A 23144-nucleotide genomic window follows, 5' to 3' on the forward strand; every position below is an offset into this window, starting at 1 on the left:
TGAAAACAATCTAGTTTGTTCTTTGTTTTGGAACCTCTTCATTTGAACCTCAATTCCAATAGTTGGGACAAACAAATTCGCGAATTTTTGGGGATTTTCGCTTTTCGCTCAATTTGATGACGATTCGAAAAACACCACAAAAAATGTTCAAACGTTGCGTCCTCAACACCACCCAAAAGCTCTCCACTACTATTACCACTCCAAAGGCCACCCAAAGATTCTTCTCCACAAGTCAAGCCGCAATGGCTGGAAAGTTGGAAGGAAAGGTCTGTCTTGTTACTGGTAAGTTTTGTGTGATTAATCTCTTTTTTGAACTGACATTTTGCGTTTATGATCATCATCATGATTCATCTCCCAAACGAAAATCTTTTTCGTCCCTTCCTACCAATAATTGATTCAACTGAATATATTAATCCAAAATAATAACTCTCACCACGACGATGATCAACAGGTGCTGGCAGTGGTATCGGTAAAGGTGTGGCTCAGCTCTTTGCCAAAGAAGGAGGAAAAGTTGTGGTTGGTGATTTGAACCTTCATGCTGCTCAAGAAACCATCAAGTCTCTTCAAAATTCCTCTCAACATTTAGCTTTGGCTATGGACGTTACCAAAGAACAAGTTGTTGTGGATTCCTTCTCTCAAATTAAATCTCACTATGGAAAATCCGTAGATGTTGTGATTTGCAATGCCGGAGTTCAACATATTGATCCAATTGATAAGCTGTCCTTTGATAATTGGAGAAAGATTGTTTCCGTTCATTTGGATGCTGCGTTTTTGTGTACTCGTGAATCCTTAAAGCAAATGTATGAACAACAGCAAGGTAAAATCATTTACATTGGAAGTGTACACTCCAAGTTGGCATCACCATTGAAGGCCCCCTATGTTTCTGCCAAACATGGTGTTTTGGGATTATGTAGAGCCGTTGCTAAGGAAGGAGCAAAGAAGGGAGTTGCTGCCAATGTGGTTTGTCCTGGATTTGTTTTGACTCCTTTGGTTGAGAAGCAAATTCCCGAACAAGCAAAGGAATTTGGAATTACAGAACAAGAAGTGGTAAAGAATATCATGTTGAAGGACACTGTCGATGGAGAGTTTACAACGATCGAAGATGTTGCACAAGCTTGTTTGTTCTTTGCTGCTCATCCTAATAATGCAATGACTGGACAATCATTGATTGTTTCTCATGGTTGGTACATGCAATAAATTTGATGATTTGCCTGTATTCGAATGTGCGTGCCAAATTACATTAACAACTCTCGGAACATGATGACTGTTAAATAATAATAATTAAAAATTGAAAAAATAATTTTGAATAGATAACAATATAAAGTAGAGTGTTGATCCTTTTATCCTCCATGTAGAGTTGAAATAAATACAACGTTATCCTTGTCTTGAAGTTTATATTGCAATTCATCAACTAGCTCCCAATCGGTGTCATTAATAATCACTAAAATACCAGGCCGACTATTTCCGAATTAAAATAATCATTGAAAAACATCCAATCAAAAACATCGGAATTGATTCCTCTCGCTCACGACATCATGACTTGAAGACTTACATTGATGTATTCTCATTATTCATAAATAATTCTGGTTTCTCCTTTAAATATTTGTCTTTCAACAACAAAATTAATTGTTGCATTGTTGTCCCTTCCTCCAAATTGTCAATTGTCAATGAGGTTTTATTATCAAATAGTAATTCACATCCGCCACTGTATGGGTTGTTGATTTCGTGTTTGATGAATTATTTCTGCACATACCTGAACTCGATCTTTACTTGCATTTTTTCTTTGAAATTGCACCAACATTTCGCTTTTCCCCCAGAATGCTTGCAATGGCTTTAAATTGAAGTTGCGTGATGTTGAATCGAGTTTACGATCGAAACATGACTCCATGTTTTTAAATGGACTTTACAAAAGTGAATAGATCTGAAATACTCTGTTCTTGATTTACATCCAAGGACATAAATTTCTCAAAGAGTTCCTTGAAAATCTTTCCTTTGGAGTTCTCACGAATGGGTTTGATTTGCTTGCCTTTAGAGATGTTATCTGCAACCACCTTGGCTCTGTTAATAATATGGTTAGGAAGGCCAGCCAAGGACGCAACAGTGATCCCATAACTTGGAATAATTTTTCCTGGTTTGAGTTTGTACAGAAATACCAAATCTTCAGCATTGGGAACTTGAAATTCATCTACCATTTGATCCTCATTATTATTGGTCGTGTTGTCAATATGCACATCCATGGTCATAAATTGAATATTTTTGTTTTTGTAATCAATAAGGTTATATTGTAACATTTCAATATAATGTGTTGTGGCTATCACTCGAGGAGGCTGAGTTCTAGATTGAAAGCTTTTTAGAATGGATGATAGAAGGGCAATTCCATCAAGAGCAAGAGTGCCTTTCCCAAACTCGTCTTTTCCAAGGGAAAAACACAATGCATAATATCATCAACATTGAAAGTTTGACAATTCCACTTACCGATCAGTAATAGCGACCTGGGTGTTGAGTAGTCGATCATTCCCTTCATTTGAAGTAAATCTATTGCAAAAGTAGATTGATTGACACTAATACTATCTTGAGATTGAATTCTTGTCATGATTCGATCGACAATACCAATCACAGAGTCTTGAGAGGCTGGAATGAATGAACCGATATGCGCCATGAATACAATGAGACCTACTTGTTTTAAATAGCAGCTCTTTCCTGAATTGTTAGGTCCTGGTTGTCATGAAAAATCGTTTGAACCCAAAAGATGAAGCGTTTTGGCACGTACCTGTAACTATTTGAATGCATTCACTTAAATCAGTATCGTTGGGAATGATAGTGTCTACCGTCAGTTCTTGAAGAATATTTCTTCCTTCCACAATCTTTAAAATCGGTTCTTCGGTCATTCTTGGTCGTGACAAGTTAAAATCATTACTGCAGACTGTCAATGACAAGATACAATCTAACTTCGCACATACATGATTAAGCTTGTTAATTTGGTCTTGAAATTGCAGAACATATTTTTCAAGCTTAATACCAATAGATGTTTCTTGTTCGATGATAAGATGATGGATATCTCCAACCTCACTATCCAACTCATCCGTTGTTGCATTCTTAAAATACAGAGATCGATCAGATGCAAAATGAAATCGCAAACCATGCTCTTCAAAGTTCTCGAAATTATTTGCTTCTGTAGTCTTATCAACCACCAACAGAAATCCCAGTTGAGGATAGTATACAGCCTTAAAAGAGAAGGGGAAGTCCTGAGGGAGAGAGCCAGATTCTTGTTGTGCAACTAGATCAAGGAATGTGTCTAGAGATTCGTATGTTTGCCTTCGGTTGTCAAGCTCTGAATTCACCCCGGACATAATGACCAATCGGTTTTGAGCTCTTGATTCTTTAAAGTCAACGATCTTTGAAATAGCCTGCAGTACTTTTACAATAGCTTCGTTGCAAGCATTCAAAAACTCCTCTACAACGTCAATGTTGGAATTTTCTGCCATTTCAAAAAGTATTTCTGAAATGTTTTTACAACAATATAAGGTCTTGTATAAATTACTCCAATCGTTAACAGTGGCCTTTGCCTCTCGCATTCTAGAAAGAATTCTTTTAGTATTTTTCACATATTTCAAATTATCTCTAATCTCATCAAGTATGTCTGTTGTGAACTTGTTAAAGAAATCAATAGAGTTGTGTCTCTTTTGAATAATGTTTACATCCATAACTGGTTTTAAAAACCATTGCCTTAGTAAATCTTTACCGACTGAAGATTTGGTCTTGTTCATGATACCGAATAATGATAGACCTTCCTTAGGCCGACCAGAAAGAATGGCTGTTGAGGGATGAGCTTCCACTGTAGTTGATAAACAAATGCACAATTAAAAGGAATTGACGTTCTTGAGCAAACAACTTACAGCTGAAGATGGACAAGGCTTTAAGCGTGTTCATGTCTAACTGAACAAATCCATCGCTTTTGCAAGTCACAAAATTAAAAATGATGATGTTCACAAACAACATACAATTTGAAATTGGTGATGGTTTTGATATTCTTCAACACTTCTATATCATCAATCTCACCATAGGATAGTCTGTTACTTTGTAGAAAAGACAGTACACCTCCGAGAGCTCTCACCGTTTGATGATTTTCTTCCAAGTGTAAAGATGAAAAATCAAACCGCATATCTTTTCTCCGAGAAGACGATTCAGCATTGGCTTCCATGTAGTTCTCTTCTGTGATTGTGGCGTCTGACATTAATTGTTCCAATAATTGAAGCTTTTTGATTGAGTTATCATGGGCAAAATCGGAGGCTTTCAAAAGCCTCACCTCGACTTGCTCTTTGGCACCTTCCATCGGCTTCCTCACATTTTTCATGAATGAATTCTCAGTTCTGGAAGGCACAAGGATGAGATTTGGCTTTACTTCATACTTGACTAAGTAGTATTCATATTATAGAGCACACTAGTGAAGGACGCACTGAACATACCGTATTCTGTTGCTTCAAACAAGGAGTTTTCATTGGTTTCACCACACCATAACTCTCCAGTGTTGGAATCAAAAGATGCAACACCCAGTCTTCCCTTTTGATAGCATAACGAGAGAACTACACTAGTTTCCAATCCGTTTTCTTCATCCTGATCGAGATCTGCATTGGTTTGAGTCAGATGGGATGAGTGTTCTTGTTGATGAGTTTCCGAGGAAGTTTCAACAACCTTTTGGCTCAACAAGGATGAATTTTGGTTGGTAGTATTGATCAAGTCTTCATCCTCATCTGAAGAGTACAAGTCGGAGGAAAACAAGTTTAATGTTTTGCTGGCCATTTTTTTGGGTCGTTAAGGTTGACTCTAAGGGTAAACTCAACAAGACGAAGAAGAAGAAGGCTAGCGCTCTTAAAATTTTATTCAATCATCACGATCGTCCATCCGATCTACTTAATCATGGAAAAGTACTTTTCAAGAGGTTTGAATGTTTCATTTACATGCTCCGAGGAGAGTGCCATCTCTTTAATGATCTTGTCTTTTTCAGTTTGAAAAAGAGTTTTCAAGTTTCGTAGCATAACAACATCTCTCTCATAGGCTTTAATCATTAATTCCTTTAATTCATTGATTTGCTTCTCGCACAACTAGAGGGTGGTTCCTATTCCAAATCATGAACACACTTTGATACCCTACGTACCTCCATACGTTTACACATCTTTGATTCTGATTCTTGCAACACTTTGAGGTATTGATCGTCTTTCCGAGTAATTTCCATGTCTTGCTCTGTAATAGCCTTATTAAATAGTTGCCACAACTCGTCTGTCGCTGCTTTAGCCTTATTCACCATTTTTTTAAGAAAGCTTATTAATGTCTCTAGTATCAATAACGACCTGGTAGACCCTCAGAGAAAAGAATTATTCGAGTGTTATACAAGAATTTATTCGACCAATGAAGTGATAGCCTACTTTTCCAAACTGAGCTCCAACAATGCTCTCAGTTGAGTTGAGATTTGATTAATATTGGATTCAAGAATTGTTTTGCAACAATTAGCGTTACAAACATAATCGAGTGGAGCCTTAATTTTCTCATGGGCTGATCGTAAATGAATTTCTTCAAATAATTGAGATGGCATGCTGACCATGAGGACAGAGATCATAATAGCTTTTGTTCTATCCTTTTCAAACTTGGAAATTTCTTTGAAAATTTGTGTCTCTCTCAAGTCTGTAAATATATTGTTCATATTTTGATTCCAAAGCTTTTTCATTTCCTCAGAGATGTTATTTTCAATTGTGAGCAATGGTTCCATAATTTCATAAATTGAACTACTCAATACTTCCACAATGCTATTACAGAACTTGCTAATATCAACAGGTGATTTGTCGAGTTCGCTCTGTACTTTTTGTGTATAATTTTCAGTGATAGCTCTCGTAAACGTCAGCAGTTTGGAGAGTGTTTCTGACCATTTCTCTCGCAAAACTACTCTATAGCAAATTGTTTGATCTTCTTTCTGAATGTTGTCTCTTTTAATAATTATGAATCCTCTAGAGAGGCCAGTAGCGCTGTCAACTGGGTAAAATGCTTCCCACATCTTTTCCAACTTAACCCAGTGAGGAGGATACTTGAATCTTGCTACATCTAAAATTAATACCATGTCTCTGATGTTGTCATTTACAGAATGTGTGATTATGAATAAAAATTCAAATGTTGCTTACCTCTTAGCATTATAGGCAGCGATTGGAGAAAAGTGTCCACTTCATAAAATTGCTTTGTTACGAAACATCGACCTACAGCATCTGAAAACCTACCTTCCAGTTTGACCTAGTGTTGCTCTGTCATAGCTAACAACAATGAATGAGGGATCTAATTCCTTGCTTTCTAAATCATTAGATTTAATAGATTCAATAATAGCATTTCTAAAATCATCTAAGGAAGTCTCTTGAGGTCTGAAAGCTATTAAAAATGGGGTAAAATAATTTAGTTATTATGAGGCATCACTTACTTTGACAGGCAGCTCCGTTGCATTTTGCTAAACAGCTGAACTGTCTTAATGTAATTCCTTCTTTTTTCACAATTTCAAGAGGAACACAACAATCGAAAATGTCTTCTGAGAACCATCTCCAAGGAAATTTCCATACTCTAATTATCGTTATCAAACAAAATTAATAAAATTGACATCATCTTTCCAACAAACCTTTTAGGATCAATTTTCAGGGCATTCATGACGTTTACCAAAGTTCCCAATCCACAGTCTAGCAATCATTTCGTATCTCAATAATTTTTAAATTAATTTAATGAAAACAACATACATGCTGGCTCGGATTGTGTATGATATTGTTCAATCAACGGATAAAAAGAGTGCAAATTGCCTTCATTCATGCTCTCCTCAAATATTTTCCTTCCCTCCGAGGAAGCAAATGCAATGCAACCCACAGGTAACTCTCTCTGATAAAAACCTTGTCCTGTATTGGTTGTTGTTGTAGTTGTTGTGGTTTTGTTGAGAGAGGTCGAGGAGGAGATACTGATCGATGATTCTTGCTTAGTTGTTGATCCATTTTGCTCCGAGCAAGAGGATGATGAAATTCTCTTGGCAGCACAGGCACAAGATTTGGATGATGATACAGAGCCCATCGCTCCTGATGCAATCATTTTTTGAGATTGTTTGAGCGCACTATTAATAACCTTCTGCATAGTTTCTCATACAGGGTCCAATTTAAAGCATTGAACTATCGATAAACGATCCCTCTATGGCTCTATTTTTGCAGAGTCAAATGAGATAAAAGAGTATGAGGGATTGAGGAAATTTTTTGTGAGAGTGAAGCACCAAGTTTATTTATTATCACTCAATAACCTGAACACTTGGTCTCGTTGAATGGTCGATTCTGGAGACTTTCTTCCATTCGTAACAGTTCTGACATCATGAAACGCTTGGACCCATTGTAACGAGTCATAGGCTGAAATGTTGTACAGATTTCCCAATAATACACTTGCAATGGTACCAGTTCTTCCATGACCACTGTCATGTCATAATTTAAAAGCTCAAATAGCTTGTTCATGATCCTACTATACTTACCCAACACAATGAATGTATAATTTTTCTCCTCTCATGACTAAGGTTCTCAATAATTGCACAAGTTCTTTCACCTTGTCATCTTCTGCAATATTCTTATCACGAATTGGGAAGGTCACATAATTTAATTTTTGTAAAGTGGTTTTACGAGCTGCATTATCAAAGTAAAAAGGACCACAACGTAACTCTTCATCCTGTTCTACAAGGTTAACAAATGTTGAAATACCGCTCGAAACTATTGGATCTACTTCTTTGGATCGTGGAAAACCTCCAACACATACATGATTAGGGATTAGCCAATTACTATAGTCACTCGGTCCTCGATATTGAACTGGATCGACATTCTTTCTATCGGAAGGTAATGGAGGCAAGTTCACAATCGGAGTTAGACCAGGAATGACATCGACGATGTTTCGTTTTGGATTGTATTCGTAATTTCCTCCTCCAGATGATGATGACTTTTTGAGACTGGCTGCTGTTTTTCCTCCTTTCTTTGTCATTTGTGTTCGGATATGCTGCTGTGGGATGTCTTTTAGGTGTTGGTTATTTTTATTTTGTTTGAATTTCAACTTTGGTTCATTTCTGAAGTTGATTTCGCAAGTGCTTCAATTCTGTTACTATTGTGTTCAGAGTAACTCCAATATGAGAGAGAGTGATTTCAAGAGAGGAAGAGTCTGCAGAAGCTTGTTCTTTCCCGCTTCCCCTCTTTGTACTGTTTGTGGTCTGTTTTAATGGGTAAATATCTAAAGGCTCCTTAACAACTTCCCTCGTTTCTCTATGTTTTGGTCTTCTCTTTGATTCGTTGCTCATCATTCTGATGTAGCTCTTGGACTGCTCAACCAGTTGACCGTTGGAAATTCGTTTTTGCAAATCCTCAATGATAGAAGACATTCGTTTCTTTCCCTCATGTACTTTAAGGACAAGCTCTTTGGTGAGTGTGTTTGCTTCTTCATCGCAAGATAACTCTTCTTCGCATTGGGAATCCACCTCGCATTCTGAAGTCTCTGAGCTTGAAGAAGGCTCTTCAACTGCCTCAACACTTTCATCATCAGAACTACTGGACTCAGAGGCTTTGTTGTAAGCCAATTGATTTGTATTGGCATCTCTTTTTCTCTTCAACACCAAATGAGATGACTTGGTTTCATTGAGTCCTTTGGAAAGGTTTTTCATGGTCTAGACACCAACTTCAAACAATGTTGCAGAGTAATTAGAATAAATTTTTTTAAAGCTTGAAGAAAAGCTGAGGGAACAATGAGAAGCCTTCTCCTTCAAGGAAAAAAATGGCTCATCTCATCGAAGCTGCACATCGCCCACCCAAACATTTATTCTTCTACGGCAGCAAACGAGAATATGATTATTTGCTCAAACATTACGTAAACGAAGGCGGAAATGAAGAGGATTTTGAGAGGGCTCTTTCTCAGTCCTCCACAATTTATGTTGAAAATTTAAGTTTTTATACAAAGGAAGAACAAATCTATGAATTGTTCGAAAAGTGTGGTGAAGTTAAACGGGTGATCATGGGACTCAATAGAAATACTCATACGCCGTGTGGATTTTGTTTTGTTGAATTCTATCACAGGTCCGATGCCGAAGATTGCGTCAAGTATTGTCGTGGATGTAAACTAAATAATCGTGCTTTGAAGATTGCTATCGATACAGGCTTTTTCGAAGGAAGACAATACGGAAGAGGAAAGGATGGAGGAATGAAACGAGATGATTACCAAAAGATGCTCAAGAAACGAGGAGGTGGTCGAGGAAGAGGTTCACGTGGTGGAGGATCATATCATGATTCTTATCATCCTTCATCTGATAATTATTCTTACAGCAGAGGATCATCATCATATTATAGTGATCGTGGTGATCGTGGCGATCGTGGCAACTATGGATATTCTCGAGAGGGAATACCACCTGCAACAGATTATCATGGAAGACAGCCACCATCCAATGTTGATGGATACGATGCTTCTCCTCCTTCAGGAACAACAACCTCTTCATATGCAGATTCTCCTTCAAGCCATCCAGCATCTTCATCAGGCAGATATGGACCCACTTCTTCCTCTAGGTCAACGTCTCCAACCTATGGACCAAGAACCAGTTCAACACCACCCCAACGTGGCAGTAGTGGAAGATCTTATTCATATTCCAGCAATAATACTAGATACCATCCATATCCATCTCCAGTACGTCACGACTCTCCTCCACCTCAGCCACATGCAATTCCACCACCTTACTATGGAAGAATTCCTCCTCCGTATTATGGACCTCCACCTACTTATGGCGGTCCGCCACCTAGTGTTCCCATTGAAATTCCACCTCCTAGAGCACAATCATCTTATGGAAGAAGTGGGCCATATGTCAGCAACCGACCTCAATATGGAAATTATGGTAGAACAACCGACAAGCCATCCGATAAATCAACCTCACGTGACTATTTCGAAAATCGTCCAAGAGATAGCCGAGATTACGGTCCTCAACACGGAAGAAACGTCCGCTAGAAATATTATGAATATATCGTACTAAATTCATTAATTATTATTCTTTTTATGCAAAACCATGTAAGCAAAGTTTTTTGCAATTTTCACTCCAACACTCATATCTAGCTCATGTACATGGTCATCATACTTGATAGGTACTGTTGTGACGCTGTTAAATATTGCATTCGAAGCATGAGTGTCCATCTCTGGATGAAATTGAAGCCCATAACACATCTTGCCCTTAATACGATAACCTTGATTTTCCCAATGGCGAGACTGGATGATTCTTTCGACTTGATCATTGTTCAATAGAAATGCATCTGAATGAGAGGATGATGAATAAAAAGCAACTCCTTCTCGAACGTGTTCAATTCCATCAAATAAACCACATTCCTTTCCTTCTTTCGTCAACTCTAATGCAATGCATCCAAATTCTGGCTCCTTGCCAAGATCTTTCAAATGAGCAACACTTTGTTTTCCAAACAAGGCTCGAATAATCGCTTGAGCACCAAAACAAATTCCAAAAACTGGAAAATTAATATCCACTAAATCTCTTATTAAATCACATAATTGTTTGATGTAACATAACGAATCATCCATGCAACAATCTTCACTTCCTGTGATGAGAACTGCATCAAAATGTTTTAATAAATAGCGAATGATCGAATTATTAGGAGAATTTTCATGAGCAACATCTTCGGAAGCAACAGGCCACTTGTTTTGTGCGACATGGAACGAAGCACACTGAGAGAAAGACTCTTGAAACATGAATTTCTGAAATAATTCATCTTCAAACAATTGTTTATGATCCGAAACATCAAGAATGCAGACACGCAACATTTTTAATTTTTTTTAATTTTAAATATCTTGACACCAATAGTTCAATATTACCAACAGGACACCTTGTTTTTGTGGGTTGTTTGAAACCATATATTTCACAACTACGTTTCGCAATTCATCTTGCCCGTCCATTCAAAAAGGAAGTATTGAAAAAAATGAAAGCCATGCTGTTCAAGCCTTCCTCACAACATTTCTCAAATCGACTTGTTTCCAAGATTTCCAAACAACCAGTCTTCTCGGAGGTTTATCGTCATCACCGATTTTTTCATCAATCGGCTATTGCAACAACGCTAAAGCCGGCTGATGATTTCATCCGAGAAATGAAAGCAAGAGGAGTACTCAACGATGCCACATCTGGTTTTGAACAATTAGTGAATGAAATGGCAAATGGCCAGCCAGGCAACCAAAAGAAACCTATTGGAGTTTATGCTGGATTTGACCCGACTGCATCAGGACTTCATGTCGGAAATTTATTGGTTTTACAAACTTTAAAGAGATTTCAAACAGCGTTTGACTCTCAAAAGGTACACATTTACTGTCTAGTTGGCGGTGCAACAGGAAGAATTGGAGATCCTAGCGGAAGAAAATCTGAAAGGCCTCTTCTAGAAGAAAATATAATTGCTGGAAATATTGAGGGATTGAAAAGAGAAATGAATGCCTTTTTTTCTTCAGAAAATACAAGCAATGTTACTGTCGTCAATAATGCAGATTGGTTAGGAGAAATGAAAATGATAGATTTATTAAGAAATGTTGGTAAATATTTCCAAATTACCAACATGCTTAGATTAGAGAGTGTGAAGTCTAGATTGGAAAATGCTGATGCTGAAAATGCAGGAATGACCTTTACTGAATTTTCCTATAGTTTATTTCAAAGTTATGATTTCTATCATCTATTTAATTCACGTAACGTGAGACTACAGATTGGAGGTTCTGATCAATGGGGAAATATTACAAGCGGGCTTGAGTTTATTAAAAAGAAGCAGACAATGAATCCTGAGATATCTCAAATACCATGCAGTGGAATGACTGTACCATTGCTCACTACTGCTGATGGAGTGAAATTTGGAAAGTCAATGGGAAATGCTGTTTGGCTTAATCCTGACATGACATCACCATTTGATTTTTACCAATACTTTACGAGAGCACAGGATGCAGATGTTGAAAAATTGTTAAAAATGTTAACATTTGTTTCCGTAGAAGAAATTGAGCAAATAATGAATGAGCATAACAAACAACCAGAGAAGAGACTTGCTCAACAAATACTGGCCGACCAACTTACACAACAAATTCATGGCATGGATCAATTGGCGTGTGTTAAGAAATGTTCTAACTTGCTTTATGGATCTGGAAATGAAGAGGAGGCCGTAACCATTCTTAAGAGTCTGTCTAAGAATGAAATATCGACTTTGATGAAAGATTCTCCCAGTGCCCAATTGCCTCGGTCAGAGCTTTTATCGAAACCCATTGTTGATATTGCTTTAGCGCTTAAACTTGGTCCATCTAAGGCTGAGCTTGGTAAGCTGATCAAAAATGGAGGATTTTATATCAATTACAAAAGACAACAAGATCCCAAGTATATTTTGACAAGCGATGATTTGGTAGCTGGAGGTGGCACGATTGCAGTGTTAAGGCTTGGAAAAAAGAATTATCAAATCATTGAAGCTGTATAAAGAATCAATGAGTGAAAACATTCCAACTTTCTGTTTAAGTTGTCATTGTTGATCGATTTTATATTGTTTTTAGGAGTTTTATTACTGATATTGTGACTGAGATGACATCTTTAAGTGGATCATAGCAACGATCCAGTATAGTCGAGAATCAGCCACTAAGCAAGCATAGCCATTTCACGTACGTTCAAACGGACTGAAGAATTGTCTTTTTCCCGTCAAGTTGATCCTTAAAAGATTTGAAATCTATTGATACTGAAGAGTTGAGCTTTAGCGCTTCAAATTTAAATTGTTCTCCAAACTTTTTCGCAATTGTTTCATCTAGCGTGTTAACCCACAAATTAATACGAATCTGAAATGACGTGTTGATCCAAGCGCATTCATCCATTCGAATAACAAAGGTTCAAAAATGCAAATGCTCTCACAGTACGTACCTGATTCTTTCTATTAGCAACACAACACCCCAGTAGATTTTCTGAGTATGTGAAACATTCTCCTACACAAAACATGACCAGATCAAGCCAATACTGATCGGCACTGTTGAATTTCCTCGGAAAGCTGTAAACCCATTCTCCTCCGTTAATGCATTGTGGATCCTCCCATGCAGGCTTTATGCCTTCCTTTAATAAGAAGTAAGTAGTACCAGTGGCAATGTCACTTGGTCCTCGAATATGATTAAACACACTAAAAATCCATGCTGAATAAAACAACAAATCCGTAACATAACACAAACCTCCAAAATGTTTCAACATCAGAGAATGTATATACTTCAGAGAAAAATTGAGAGTAATTTTGTTCGTTCAATTTAGCTTGAGGATTGTGATACCAAAGTGTCCAACTATTTTCAAGAAAATGTTTTTCCACTGATTCCTCATCTTCATTGTAATTTTCGCCTTCACCTTGATGATCGGCGAGAGGTTCTTCATATTTCTTATCTGTGGTCATCATGATGATATTAAATTTGTAAGCTACGGATGGAAATGTTTGTATAATTCAAGAAAGGAGTAAAAATTTTTGATGATGTTGAGTATAACGCGAAAGTACTTGGTGTTGTTCAACTTTGCTAATACACAATGTATCGGATATAACAAGGTATGTTGTTGTGGTTGATGAATGATGAAAATTTGATGGCGAGAGCGTGTGGTTCAACGAAGCGCTCAGAATTTTTTATTGAATTTTTAATTAGCAAGGCTTGATCAACAATTCCTTGCGTCTAGACGTTATGATGGGTGTATTAATAGAGCTTTCATGATTCAATGAAGAAGAGGTACATTTTTGGAATGTGCAAGAGAAAGTTGATTGTATACAATATTATCCAATTCAAAATTTAATATTTCTTCTTCAAGGAAATTAACTTTCTTCATTCGGAATTTGTACTTTTGAACAACAATGACCTCAAGATGGTGATGTTCAGCAAAGAAAGAAACAAGACGGGCTATCCTCGTCTTTTAATTATTGATTTGATAAGACTTTTCAAATCACTAATTTAAAGAAATAAAAACAAGAAATTAAAAAAATACAACAACACGCAAAAACATCACTACAAACCGGACACAGCAAACAAACAACACTGCTTTCAACACTCGATTATCATCAACCCGAAAATTATGCAAATTAATTAAATTAATACAAACAAAATCTACAACAAAACAATACATCATGAGCAATCCAACAGACACGGAAAACCACACCACACAATCACCATGGACTCTGTGGTACCACAGTCCAAGAAGTAAAATTAATGAACAAAATTACAAAGCCTTTTTTACAAAAGTTAAAACGTTCAACACCGTGGAGGACTTTTGGCGATTGTTTAACAATGTACGATCTCCATCATGCTTGCCAATAGGTACAACATATTATTTAATGAGAGATGGAATTAAACCTGAATGGGAGGATCCACAATGTATTAATGGAGGAGAAATGGTTTTTAGTTTTACTAAAAAGTCTAGACAAGAAGCCGATCAATGGTGGTTATTCTCATGTATAATGTGTATTGGAGAAAACTTTATCGGATTAGGCAATAACATTTGCGGTTGTATTGTTGCAAACAGAAAGAGCATGATTAGAATCAGTTTTTGGCTTGCTACTGATGAAGAGGAGTATGTGAAACGTTTGGAAGATCAATGCAAGAGTGTATTTGAGATTTTAAGTGCTGGTTCTACTCTGTTTAAATTTGATTTTAGGTCCTTTAGAGCTAACTTGTCAAAAATTCAAGATCATAAAGAGTAATGAATTTTTGCAAATCATTGTTGTTGTGTGAAAGCTTTCACTGTTCCAACTTTATTTTACATGAACATGTCCCAAAAACTTGCGTTAGAGGTTGCAGATGCAGGATTGGAAGATGGTGAATTTAAATCGCCAAAAACGCTCGAAAGAGGACTTGGAAACTCGTCACAAACAGATTCTTCATCAATAGACTTTGGGCTTAATTCAAAATCAAAGGTCGTGTCACTCAGCAAATCTGTTGGAGTAAGTTGGCTACGTTTACGTTTCAGGCCACAATCGTCTTCTGGGAACACTTCAGAAAATGCAAATTCTTGAGGAAGATCTGTGCAAGAGGTAGCTGATGTGAGGTTGGAAAAGTTATCAAAGAGGAATGGATTTACAGGGATGAGGTGGCAGCAAGGGTTGATTGAAACAAAATTGGAAGTACAATTAGGGAAGTAGGAAGCAATATTGGAGGTTGGGAAGAATGGATAGACAAGGTTAGGGGATGGAAAGTAATTCATACCTCCGCTACTCAGCGTGATGTTGTTGTTGTTGTTGAATCCTGCAACATCAGAGGAGGTATTCGAAGAAAGGGATGCATCTTGGTTTGGAAGTGTTGAAAGTTTTGGTTTAAGATCTACAGCATCGGATGATGCAAGATCTGCCTTAGTCTGAGGCTGTTCAACAATGGAAACAGTTTTTGGAGGTTGGCCTTGTTCTTCCTCCTCATTGCTATTGGCTCCATTCATTTCAAAGAAGTCCTTAATAAATTGTTCTGACATGAGCGGTTCTTGAATGAATGCGTTCTGTTGACAACAGGCTTCATTTTCCTTGTCGAATTGTTGTTCTGTTTTAGTCTTTCTCTTCTTGTTCTTCTTGGAAGATAAAACAGATCTTCTCTTCTTTGTTTCCATTTCCTCTCTTGATTTCGACCTTATCCATAAATTCTCACTACGAGCCAAAACTTTTCCAGATTCGTAATGAACCAATTGCACAAAACCAATCTTCTTCGTCACAGTGCTGACGGTAGACTTTTCCTTTTTCTTACCTCTTTTTTGAGAAGGTCTTGGAACATGAAAAGAGCCATATTTTTCATTCTCGTTGGTTTTATCACCGAGTTTTCCCATCATTATACTCAATTCTTCAACTGTTTTTTTCTCAGTCGAGTTCTGTGTGGAACCTTCAATGAAGGACACTAATTGAACTTGACATTTGTCAAGTAACTTGGAGCAATAACTCTCAGCAATGGGAGAGATGGTTTGTTCTGCTGCAATGGAGTCTAAATATTTGTGATCAAAACTCACAGAAACACGAATCACGTCATTCACATAGCAGGAATATTTGGTTTGAGCAGGGGAACAAAATTGATTGTGTTGAAATCCTTGAGGCAAACATTCAATTTTGACTTTCACAAACTTGGAGATTTCATGTGTGATTTTTTCTCTCACTTCACTTCCTTTGAGCAACGACATAAACGTAGAACTTTCGTGATCTGGGCAGCTTGCATGACCATCCATTTGTTTAACAATATCGTCGACCACAAAGTTCATTGATATCTGCTCCTGGTCATTTTCTGTAGACTCTAAATTGTTGTTATTATTTGTTGAGATCATATTATTATCGAAGTATTATAAATTCTTGAAAGAAGGATTGTTATCAATTTTTGATTGTTGCACGTTGTAGAAATTCAATTGTGGATTTGATCAGAACCGTGATGATAGGTTCAAATTCAAAAAACTGTGCTGCAAATATGAAATGTTCAAGGCTTGTTCAAAACACAACTTGTGCGCACAAGAGCGACTATCGCGTGTTGAACAGGAGGTGGCAAAGACTTGAGATGATGCTATTTTTTTGTCGAATTTTTGGGAACATGGATTTGTTGCACGTTGTAAAATTTTTATGTCTATTTTTGCGTTGAAGTTCTTGCTTTGAGAATTGTCTGTGCTGAACTCAACGATTATCTCTTGAGAAATTGGGAAAATCAAATTGGGCCCAAAGCACAACTGTAAACCAACACGTGGATTAGGCGCACCAATTACAGTTCCAAGTTCATTGACACCAAAAGCGCTGGTTTCAAAAATAATTGGCCGTCGCAACATCAAATGCCAAATTCCAACCTTTCTCAAGAGTGTATGGTGATAAAATTTCCTACCTTTGAAAGACGGATAAGGTCACCCTTATGAACGAGTTCTTTGTTCGGGTCTTGTCGTATGGCATCGAAGAGAGAGTTCTCGAGAAATATGAAGGACACAAAAACACAACTCGCAAAAAGAAGAGCAACAACAATCTACATAACCGAATCCCTTCTTCTCATCATCTTCATTATAATATTATTACTCTTCAAAATGTCGAATTCCAACCGAATTTCTAAGAATGCCATGACCCACATTAAATGTGTCGTTGTCGGTGATGGTGCTGTTGGAAAGACATGTCTTTTGTATGTCTATGCAAAAGGAAAATTCTCTGAAGAGTAAGTAAATTACTGGAGCACATGTGGAGAAAGTAATGCATGCAAAATCAAAAATCAATTTAAATTCATGATTGACATTGGTCATCAATGACTTGCACATTCCACAGACATATACCTACAGTATTTGACAATTATTCTGTGAATTTGAATGTAGATGGTCAAAAGGTATGAAATTGTTTTCTGAGGAATGTCTCTTGTTTAAATAATAATTGCATGGTTCAATAATAATCTCGATCTTTCATCATTAACAACTCTGTCGATCATGATGATTAGACAAGTTTAGGTCTATGGGACACTGCTGGTCAAGAAGAGTAAGTATACTGAGGGTTTTGAAAAATGTTCTTACTAAATGGATGGCATTTTGTGTGAAAAGTTTTGATCGAATTCGACCTCTTTCATATCCAGGTACTTCTGTATTCATTGTATGCTTTTCTCTAGTTTCACCAGCAAGCTATGAAAACGTTCGACTTAAATGGTTCCCAGAGGTTTCTAGACATTGTAAAGCAGCTCCAATCATTCTTGTAGGAACTCAAAGTGATTTACGGGAAGATGAGACTACGGTGGAAAAATTGAAAAACAAAGGTAAACGACCAATCACAACAGAAATGGGTGAAAAACTGCAAGAAGAAATTAAGGCTGTGAAATATGTCGAATGTTCTGCCAAAACTCAGGAAAATGTTAAAAAAGTATTTGATGAAGCCATTCGAGCTTATTTAACCAAGGCAAAAGAAGCATCCTCTCCCTCACAGAGAAATACATCCAAACCATGTACCTTGTTGTAAGCAAAGTATTCATGTTCGATTTTAAGTGATCGTCATCGTGGTGTACAGAGTCCAATTTTTCAAAAGTTTTCACAAATAGTTAATTGTTTTCAAAGTCATTCGAATGTTCTACGAGCTCATAAAATTCACAACACTTCTGATTTTTTGCAATTCAATCCTTCTCTTGCGAAACTGTCTTTCATGAAATGTTCCATTGAATAATCGAATTGTTCTAACTTTTCTTTTCGTAGTAATTGCTGTATTTGGAACACCTTTTGAAACCGACATGAATTGTTTTTTAAATAGAGTGGGCTCTGAATGAGACTCTTCAATCGCATCTTTTTCCAATTTACGTGCTGATCACTACTACCACAAGTACTTGATGTGTTTTTTTCATTATCATCAGAACTACTTTCTGAGATAGCCATGATATCTGGCATTTGCTCATTCAGAAGAATCACGTCATTGACATGAATATCCATATGGGGAATTGAAAATATTTCATTCCTCACTGCATGAATAGAAAGCCTCAAATACTCATATTTCATGGATTTAAAAACTTTTTCATATTGTGTCCATTTCTTTTGATCGACTTCCTTTTTAGTGAATTCCAATCGGTCGACACTTGGATGATGAATGGCACTCATTAAATAATTCACTCCAAAATAGTTATTCATAGAGAATAATTCCACACATAGCTCCAACATTTTTGAAAGTGTTTTTTTTCTATGCTTCAAATACACTTGACTTAATACTGAGGAAACAAACATGGAGGTTGAAAAATCTGAAATTCGTTTCATCTCCATAATTTTGTGACATTCCCGAGCATTGGAATGCTCGTGTAAAGTCTTTCTCTTCTCCCACAACTCAAATTCTTCAATTGAAATTGCCTTAAAATAGTCATAATCTCTAAGAGTTAATTGACGAGCTAATTCTATGGTGTCTACAGCCTGCCAAGTAAATCCGCTGAGAAACATAGCGCCAGAGATTATAGGTTGTGGAGCAATAATTTTTTGAGGAGTGAAAACAGAAACAGGATCTAAAAGTCTCCTCTTTTCAGGTGAAGCGTCCTTCTCAAAGGTTGGATCGTCATCAGATTCTTCTTCAAGTTTTTTCAATTGTTCTAATCTAAAGTTTTCACACGCTTCCAACATGACTTGATCAACATGAAATGGAGTTTCACTACCATTCAATTGCAGACTTTGTGCTTGTGAGCATATAGAGAAGAGAGAATCAGACATTGAGAGATATCCTCTTTTTTCATACGCTTCTTTGGAAAGATGTTGTAAAAATTCAAACATGTTACTGGTCCATTCTGAAATTCGATTTTTTAACCACTGTAGTTGTGAAAATAAGAACAATCATGATCACGAATAGCATACCTTTGTAATGAATTCAATCACTGAGAAAAGTCTATATTCACCGATAGAGCGGCAATACTTCCAATAGGGGAAGGTTTCATTCTCTAATTGAAAGTCATTCTCAAATATTGTCAACAATGCTGAGCTGTCATAATCACCACTTTCGCTCTTAAATAAAAATTCCTCAAAAAACTGATCAGGAATGTCATGTACCAATTCAAAACACTTTTTCAACAGTGATTGAGGAGTCATGTACCATGAATAGGTCATTAAGGTCGCATCTATAAAACTTTCCTTCGTTTTCTTTGTGGGCATGCATGGAAAGAGTGGCAAACGATGGATACACGGAGAGGTGAGAATAAGTAACCACTGATTCAAAGTAAATGAACGTATCAACTTGGATTCCGTGTCCAACGAGGAGGAATCCAATTCTTCAATTTCCTCAATACGTGTGGAAACACTAAATGAAAGGTTGTTAGTGTTTTCATTCTTAATCGTCATACTTTCCATATCAATTCCATAACTTGCTAAATTATTTTCAACTCCATCATAGTCCGCATAAACGCTTGGTTCCATCCGTAACATACTCACACCAGCTCCATACAATAATTTTTGAAGTGGTGTGAGAGCCATTTTAGAGATGGCCAAAGCTACTCGTCTGGATCGTGGTGGAGGAGGTGTTGAGGGAGTAGTGGAAGAGGAGCCGTCTTCTTGCAACACGTTCTGGTGATGCTGTGAAATTCCAGACACGTCCGAAAAATTCCATGAATTTCCCTTCGAGAGTTCGTCGAGTATTGTCACGAGTAGTTGTGCAGTAGGTCTCTTTTTAGGATCAATATCAAGCATTTTGGTAATGAGACGAGCCATGTCAGGCGAAACTACGTGTGAAAATTGTTTGTTCAATTGGTTTAGTAAATCTTCACTGAAATTCTTATTTCTGAATACTTCAACGTTGAGAGTTCTGTTGTTCAGTAATAATGTACACATTTCAAAATAAATACATCCCAATGAGAAAATGTCAGCACTGTAGGTATAAGGTTGTTGATTCAAAATTTCTGGAGCCTATTTGAATAGAAATATATTTGTGTGGTATTAAATCCATGATGCTCAATGATACGCCACATTAATTAATGCAAAACTTACTAAATATTTCAAAGTGCCTGTCACAGTATACGTAAAGGAATTTTGCATTTCTTTCATCAAGCCAAAATCTAAACTCATGGCAATCGTTTTAGAAAAATAATATAATGGTAACAAGTTATCATTTCGGAACTATTAAATTGCATACCTCCTATTTTAAGTTTTTCTTTTGAAACAAATATATTTTGTGGTTTCAAATCTCTATGCATTAAATTTTTGGAATGTAAATAATTAAGGCCACATGCCAGTTGTCTCATGAACGAAAGAGCTTCCTCTTGTGTGAGAAATTGTTTGCCATCTTTGGTACATCTCTTTTTTAAAAACACGCTCAAATCTCCTTCTTTGAAATATTTCATTACTAAATTTACATTAAAACATTCAATGCCATTTAACAGAATTTTCTCCACAAAAACATCATCCATGGAGCATAAATTTTCATGACTCAAATTTCTCAAGGGCCATGCTTCCTGCAGATTCACGTGTCAGTTGTCAATATGCCATTCAAGAGTGATAAATATTGTTATTTCAGTAATAGCTTCAACACACCTTCATTGCAAAATTTAAATCACGTTCATTCCGACACATAATTTGTTTAATGGCCACTTTCTTTTGATTCATCACTGCAAGGACAACATTTCCACTCGCTCCTTTACCCAACGGTTTGAGAATGGAATAGAATGGAGAGGAGGAGGAAGGGTTGGAACTTGCAGTGGTTGAACTGTTACTTCTCTCGCTTACTTTCTGCGACGTCATCATGGTGCTGTGTTTTGTCGTCGTAGAATTCATCGATATGACATGCTCGGTACCATGAGCTCCTTCTTCGGAAAGAATGGATAGGCTGTTATCATCATCATGGGTTGGGGTATTCATCATTATGAATTTTTAAATGACTTTTGCCTCAACAAGTGTCGGAGTTATTATAGAAAATAGTTGATGACCATCAAGAGAGATAAAATTCATAATGACCTCAGGTCTCTCTCTAGAAACAGTGAGCTGATGTTCGATCAGAGTCAATTGGAATTCTTTCCTTCTCTCTATTAAAAAATTAACAAAAAGGACGTGATTGGATCCGTTGTTCCTCTAGTTGAATGTTGTTAGAATCAAAACAAAATGCCTTCATACATTGATATTGACACGGGTGAAGAATCGGGATGGAGATCAAAATTGAGAGCCATCACACCTAGGAGGCTCACATTGACTCGGATCGTTTATGCGTTTTTTCTAGTGGTTGGCTTTCTCGTTGGTTGGTTTTAAATTCAATTTAAATTCTAAATTGAAACTTCTTTAATACTATCAATGAATGGTATCATTTACAAAAAATCACGATCGTACTCTAGCTCTGTTTTTGCGAGAAGGATTATTTGGATTTTTTGATAACGTTCCATTTGGACAAGATGTGAAAAATTGGTTTTTATCGAGTGTATTGTCACGAGTGGAAGGCAAATATGCAGTTTATAGAATTTGTTTTGGATGCTTTTGCTACTATTTAATGTTTGCCTTTTTGGCATCAAGATTGTTCTGTGTAGGAGATAGAATTAGACTTTATATTCAAAACAAGTGGTTTATAGTGAAATTTCCACTGTTTGCCTTATTCATGATCATTCCTTTCTTTATTCCTGATGCATTTTTCTATGGATTTGCTTGGTTTTCACTAGTAATGGCTTGCATATTTATTGTTGTTCAATTAATTATTTTAATTGATTTTTCGTTTAGTTCAGCAGAGTGGTTCCGATCTAAGGGAGATGACTCTTCCTATGGATTTTGGGATTACTTAATGATTGTCATTGCAATTGTGTTTTACATTCTTGCTGTTGCGTTCATTGTGGTTGAATTTGTCTTTTTTGGAGCCGGTGCAGATTGTCATTTGAATCGATTCTTTATTTCTTTTACGGTGGTCGCAGCAGTCATCTCTACCATTGTGGCCATGGTGTTGAAGAGAGGAATTTATCCTACAGGACTCATATTTTTGTATACTGCATTTCTGTGTTGGTCGGCTCTCACTTCAGATCCCTCTAAGGCTTGCAATTCTTTGGGAGATTTCTCTGAACAAGGCGGAACCAATAGCAGCACAGCAAGTTCAATTATTACCATTATTATCAGCGTATTGATTTCAGTTTTTGCCATTGTGTAAGTATGATTGTGTTGGAAAGTGGAACATTGATAACCTCTCATTGTGCGCAACATGTCATTGGTGTGATTGTTTCCTCATGATTGTGTTATGATTCTTAATTCCAATCTTGGAAACACTCTCTTTCAATAGTCGAAGTGCCATATCCACAGGATTAAGCTTTTCAAGCTTCTTTACAATGAGTAAGCATTCAGACGACGATCACAAATCTACCAATGATGATGATGATGATCAAGATGAGAATGATCAAGATGACGATGCAAAGCGAGCCGAATGCTCAGAACTATTCTATGCTCATGTTGTTTTTATGTTCTCTAGTTGTTACATGTCGTGTGTGTTGGCTAATTGGGATATTTTGAGTATGCAAGACGAACAGTGGTATGTGGATCATTCTTTGGCAGCCATGTGGGTGAAAATTGCCACTCAGTGGGTCTGTATGGCCATATTTGGATGGGCTCTCATTGCACCAAAAGTACTGAAACGATATCGTGATTTTGATTATTAGTAGTAATTGAACACAATGGTGATGTTTTAATACACTTTTGAAAACTCTGCCAAAACCAAATA

At 36.8% G+C, this 23144-nt stretch overlaps 16 protein-coding genes across 16 annotated transcripts; 6 read left to right on the forward strand and 10 right to left on the reverse strand.

Moving 5' to 3' along the window:
- Window positions 1-143: 143 nt before the first annotated feature.
- Window positions 144-1197, forward strand: C9374_008380 (uncharacterized protein; the record flags this gene model as incomplete). The annotated part of the gene is made up of 2 exons (XM_044698450.1): window positions 144-282; window positions 452-1197. 2 exons carry the CDS (start codon window positions 144-146, stop codon window positions 1195-1197), a joined length of 885 nt encoding a protein of 294 aa, XP_044545499.1.
- A 143-nt stretch (window positions 1198-1340) lies between these two features.
- C9374_008381 (uncharacterized protein) lies at window positions 1341-1776 on the reverse strand (the record flags this gene model as incomplete). The annotated part of the gene is made up of 3 exons (XM_044698451.1): window positions 1341-1458; window positions 1553-1705; window positions 1754-1776. The coding sequence occupies 3 exons, from the start codon at window positions 1774-1776 to the stop codon at window positions 1341-1343; spliced, it is 294 nt and encodes a 97-aa protein (XP_044545500.1).
- Window positions 1777-1892: 116 nt separating this feature from the next.
- On the reverse strand, window positions 1893-4800 carry C9374_008382 (uncharacterized protein; the record flags this gene model as incomplete). Its single annotated transcript, XM_044698452.1, has 6 exons — window positions 1893-2410; window positions 2476-2715; window positions 2771-3835; window positions 3897-3952; window positions 4002-4413; window positions 4467-4800. 6 exons carry the CDS (start codon window positions 4798-4800, stop codon window positions 1893-1895), a joined length of 2625 nt encoding a protein of 874 aa, XP_044545501.1.
- A 107-nt stretch (window positions 4801-4907) lies between these two features.
- Window positions 4908-5305, reverse strand: C9374_008383 (uncharacterized protein; the record flags this gene model as incomplete). The annotated part of the gene is made up of 2 exons (XM_044698453.1): window positions 4908-5102; window positions 5156-5305. 2 exons carry the CDS (start codon window positions 5303-5305, stop codon window positions 4908-4910), a joined length of 345 nt encoding a protein of 114 aa, XP_044545502.1.
- A 114-nt stretch (window positions 5306-5419) lies between these two features.
- Window positions 5420-7104, reverse strand: C9374_008384 (uncharacterized protein; the record flags this gene model as incomplete). Its single annotated transcript, XM_044698454.1, has 6 exons — window positions 5420-6113; window positions 6171-6209; window positions 6264-6408; window positions 6458-6594; window positions 6650-6707; window positions 6765-7104. 6 exons carry the CDS (start codon window positions 7102-7104, stop codon window positions 5420-5422), a joined length of 1413 nt encoding a protein of 470 aa, XP_044545503.1.
- A 180-nt stretch (window positions 7105-7284) lies between these two features.
- On the reverse strand, window positions 7285-8025 carry C9374_008385 (uncharacterized protein; the record flags this gene model as incomplete). Its single annotated transcript, XM_044698455.1, has 2 exons — window positions 7285-7471; window positions 7529-8025. 2 exons carry the CDS (start codon window positions 8023-8025, stop codon window positions 7285-7287), a joined length of 684 nt encoding a protein of 227 aa, XP_044545504.1.
- A 76-nt stretch (window positions 8026-8101) lies between these two features.
- Window positions 8102-8695, reverse strand: C9374_008386 (uncharacterized protein; the record flags this gene model as incomplete). Its single annotated transcript, XM_044698456.1, has 1 exon — window positions 8102-8695. One exon carries the CDS (start codon window positions 8693-8695, stop codon window positions 8102-8104), a length of 594 nt encoding a protein of 197 aa, XP_044545505.1.
- A 110-nt stretch (window positions 8696-8805) lies between these two features.
- On the forward strand, window positions 8806-10020 carry C9374_008387 (uncharacterized protein; the record flags this gene model as incomplete). Its single annotated transcript, XM_044698457.1, has 1 exon — window positions 8806-10020. The coding sequence occupies one exon, from the start codon at window positions 8806-8808 to the stop codon at window positions 10018-10020; it is 1215 nt and encodes a 404-aa protein (XP_044545506.1).
- Window positions 10021-10050: 30 nt separating this feature from the next.
- C9374_008388 (uncharacterized protein) lies at window positions 10051-10839 on the reverse strand (the record flags this gene model as incomplete). The annotated part of the gene is made up of 1 exon (XM_044698458.1): window positions 10051-10839. One exon carries the CDS (start codon window positions 10837-10839, stop codon window positions 10051-10053), a length of 789 nt encoding a protein of 262 aa, XP_044545507.1.
- A 155-nt stretch (window positions 10840-10994) lies between these two features.
- Window positions 10995-12509, forward strand: C9374_008389 (uncharacterized protein; the record flags this gene model as incomplete). Its single annotated transcript, XM_044698459.1, has 1 exon — window positions 10995-12509. The coding sequence occupies one exon, from the start codon at window positions 10995-10997 to the stop codon at window positions 12507-12509; it is 1515 nt and encodes a 504-aa protein (XP_044545508.1).
- A 184-nt stretch (window positions 12510-12693) lies between these two features.
- Window positions 12694-13454, reverse strand: C9374_008390 (uncharacterized protein; the record flags this gene model as incomplete). The annotated part of the gene is made up of 3 exons (XM_044698461.1): window positions 12694-12858; window positions 12941-13190; window positions 13240-13454. 3 exons carry the CDS (start codon window positions 13452-13454, stop codon window positions 12694-12696), a joined length of 630 nt encoding a protein of 209 aa, XP_044545509.1.
- Window positions 13455-14165: 711 nt separating this feature from the next.
- On the forward strand, window positions 14166-14738 carry C9374_008391 (uncharacterized protein; the record flags this gene model as incomplete). Its single annotated transcript, XM_044698462.1, has 1 exon — window positions 14166-14738. The coding sequence occupies one exon, from the start codon at window positions 14166-14168 to the stop codon at window positions 14736-14738; it is 573 nt and encodes a 190-aa protein (XP_044545510.1).
- A 56-nt stretch (window positions 14739-14794) lies between these two features.
- Window positions 14795-16330, reverse strand: C9374_008392 (uncharacterized protein; the record flags this gene model as incomplete). Its single annotated transcript, XM_044698463.1, has 1 exon — window positions 14795-16330. The coding sequence occupies one exon, from the start codon at window positions 16328-16330 to the stop codon at window positions 14795-14797; it is 1536 nt and encodes a 511-aa protein (XP_044545511.1).
- A 732-nt stretch (window positions 16331-17062) lies between these two features.
- C9374_008393 (uncharacterized protein) lies at window positions 17063-17969 on the forward strand (the record flags this gene model as incomplete). The annotated part of the gene is made up of 4 exons (XM_044698464.1): window positions 17063-17187; window positions 17295-17352; window positions 17461-17498; window positions 17561-17969. 4 exons carry the CDS (start codon window positions 17063-17065, stop codon window positions 17967-17969), a joined length of 630 nt encoding a protein of 209 aa, XP_044545512.1.
- Window positions 17970-18094: 125 nt separating this feature from the next.
- On the reverse strand, window positions 18095-21319 carry C9374_008394 (uncharacterized protein; the record flags this gene model as incomplete). The annotated part of the gene is made up of 5 exons (XM_044698465.1): window positions 18095-19285; window positions 19331-20371; window positions 20453-20520; window positions 20598-20916; window positions 20996-21319. 5 exons carry the CDS (start codon window positions 21317-21319, stop codon window positions 18095-18097), a joined length of 2943 nt encoding a protein of 980 aa, XP_044545513.1.
- Window positions 21320-21559: 240 nt separating this feature from the next.
- On the forward strand, window positions 21560-23082 carry C9374_008395 (uncharacterized protein; the record flags this gene model as incomplete). The annotated part of the gene is made up of 3 exons (XM_044698466.1): window positions 21560-21692; window positions 21787-22576; window positions 22710-23082. 3 exons carry the CDS (start codon window positions 21560-21562, stop codon window positions 23080-23082), a joined length of 1296 nt encoding a protein of 431 aa, XP_044545514.1.
- Between the last annotated feature and the right edge of the window lie 62 nt (window positions 23083-23144).

Source organism: Naegleria lovaniensis (assembly GCF_003324165.1).
Source record: "Naegleria lovaniensis strain ATCC 30569 chromosome Unknown tig036, whole genome shotgun sequence".
Classification (NCBI taxonomy): domain Eukaryota; phylum Heterolobosea; class Eutetramitea; order Acrasida; family Naegleriidae; genus Naegleria; species Naegleria lovaniensis.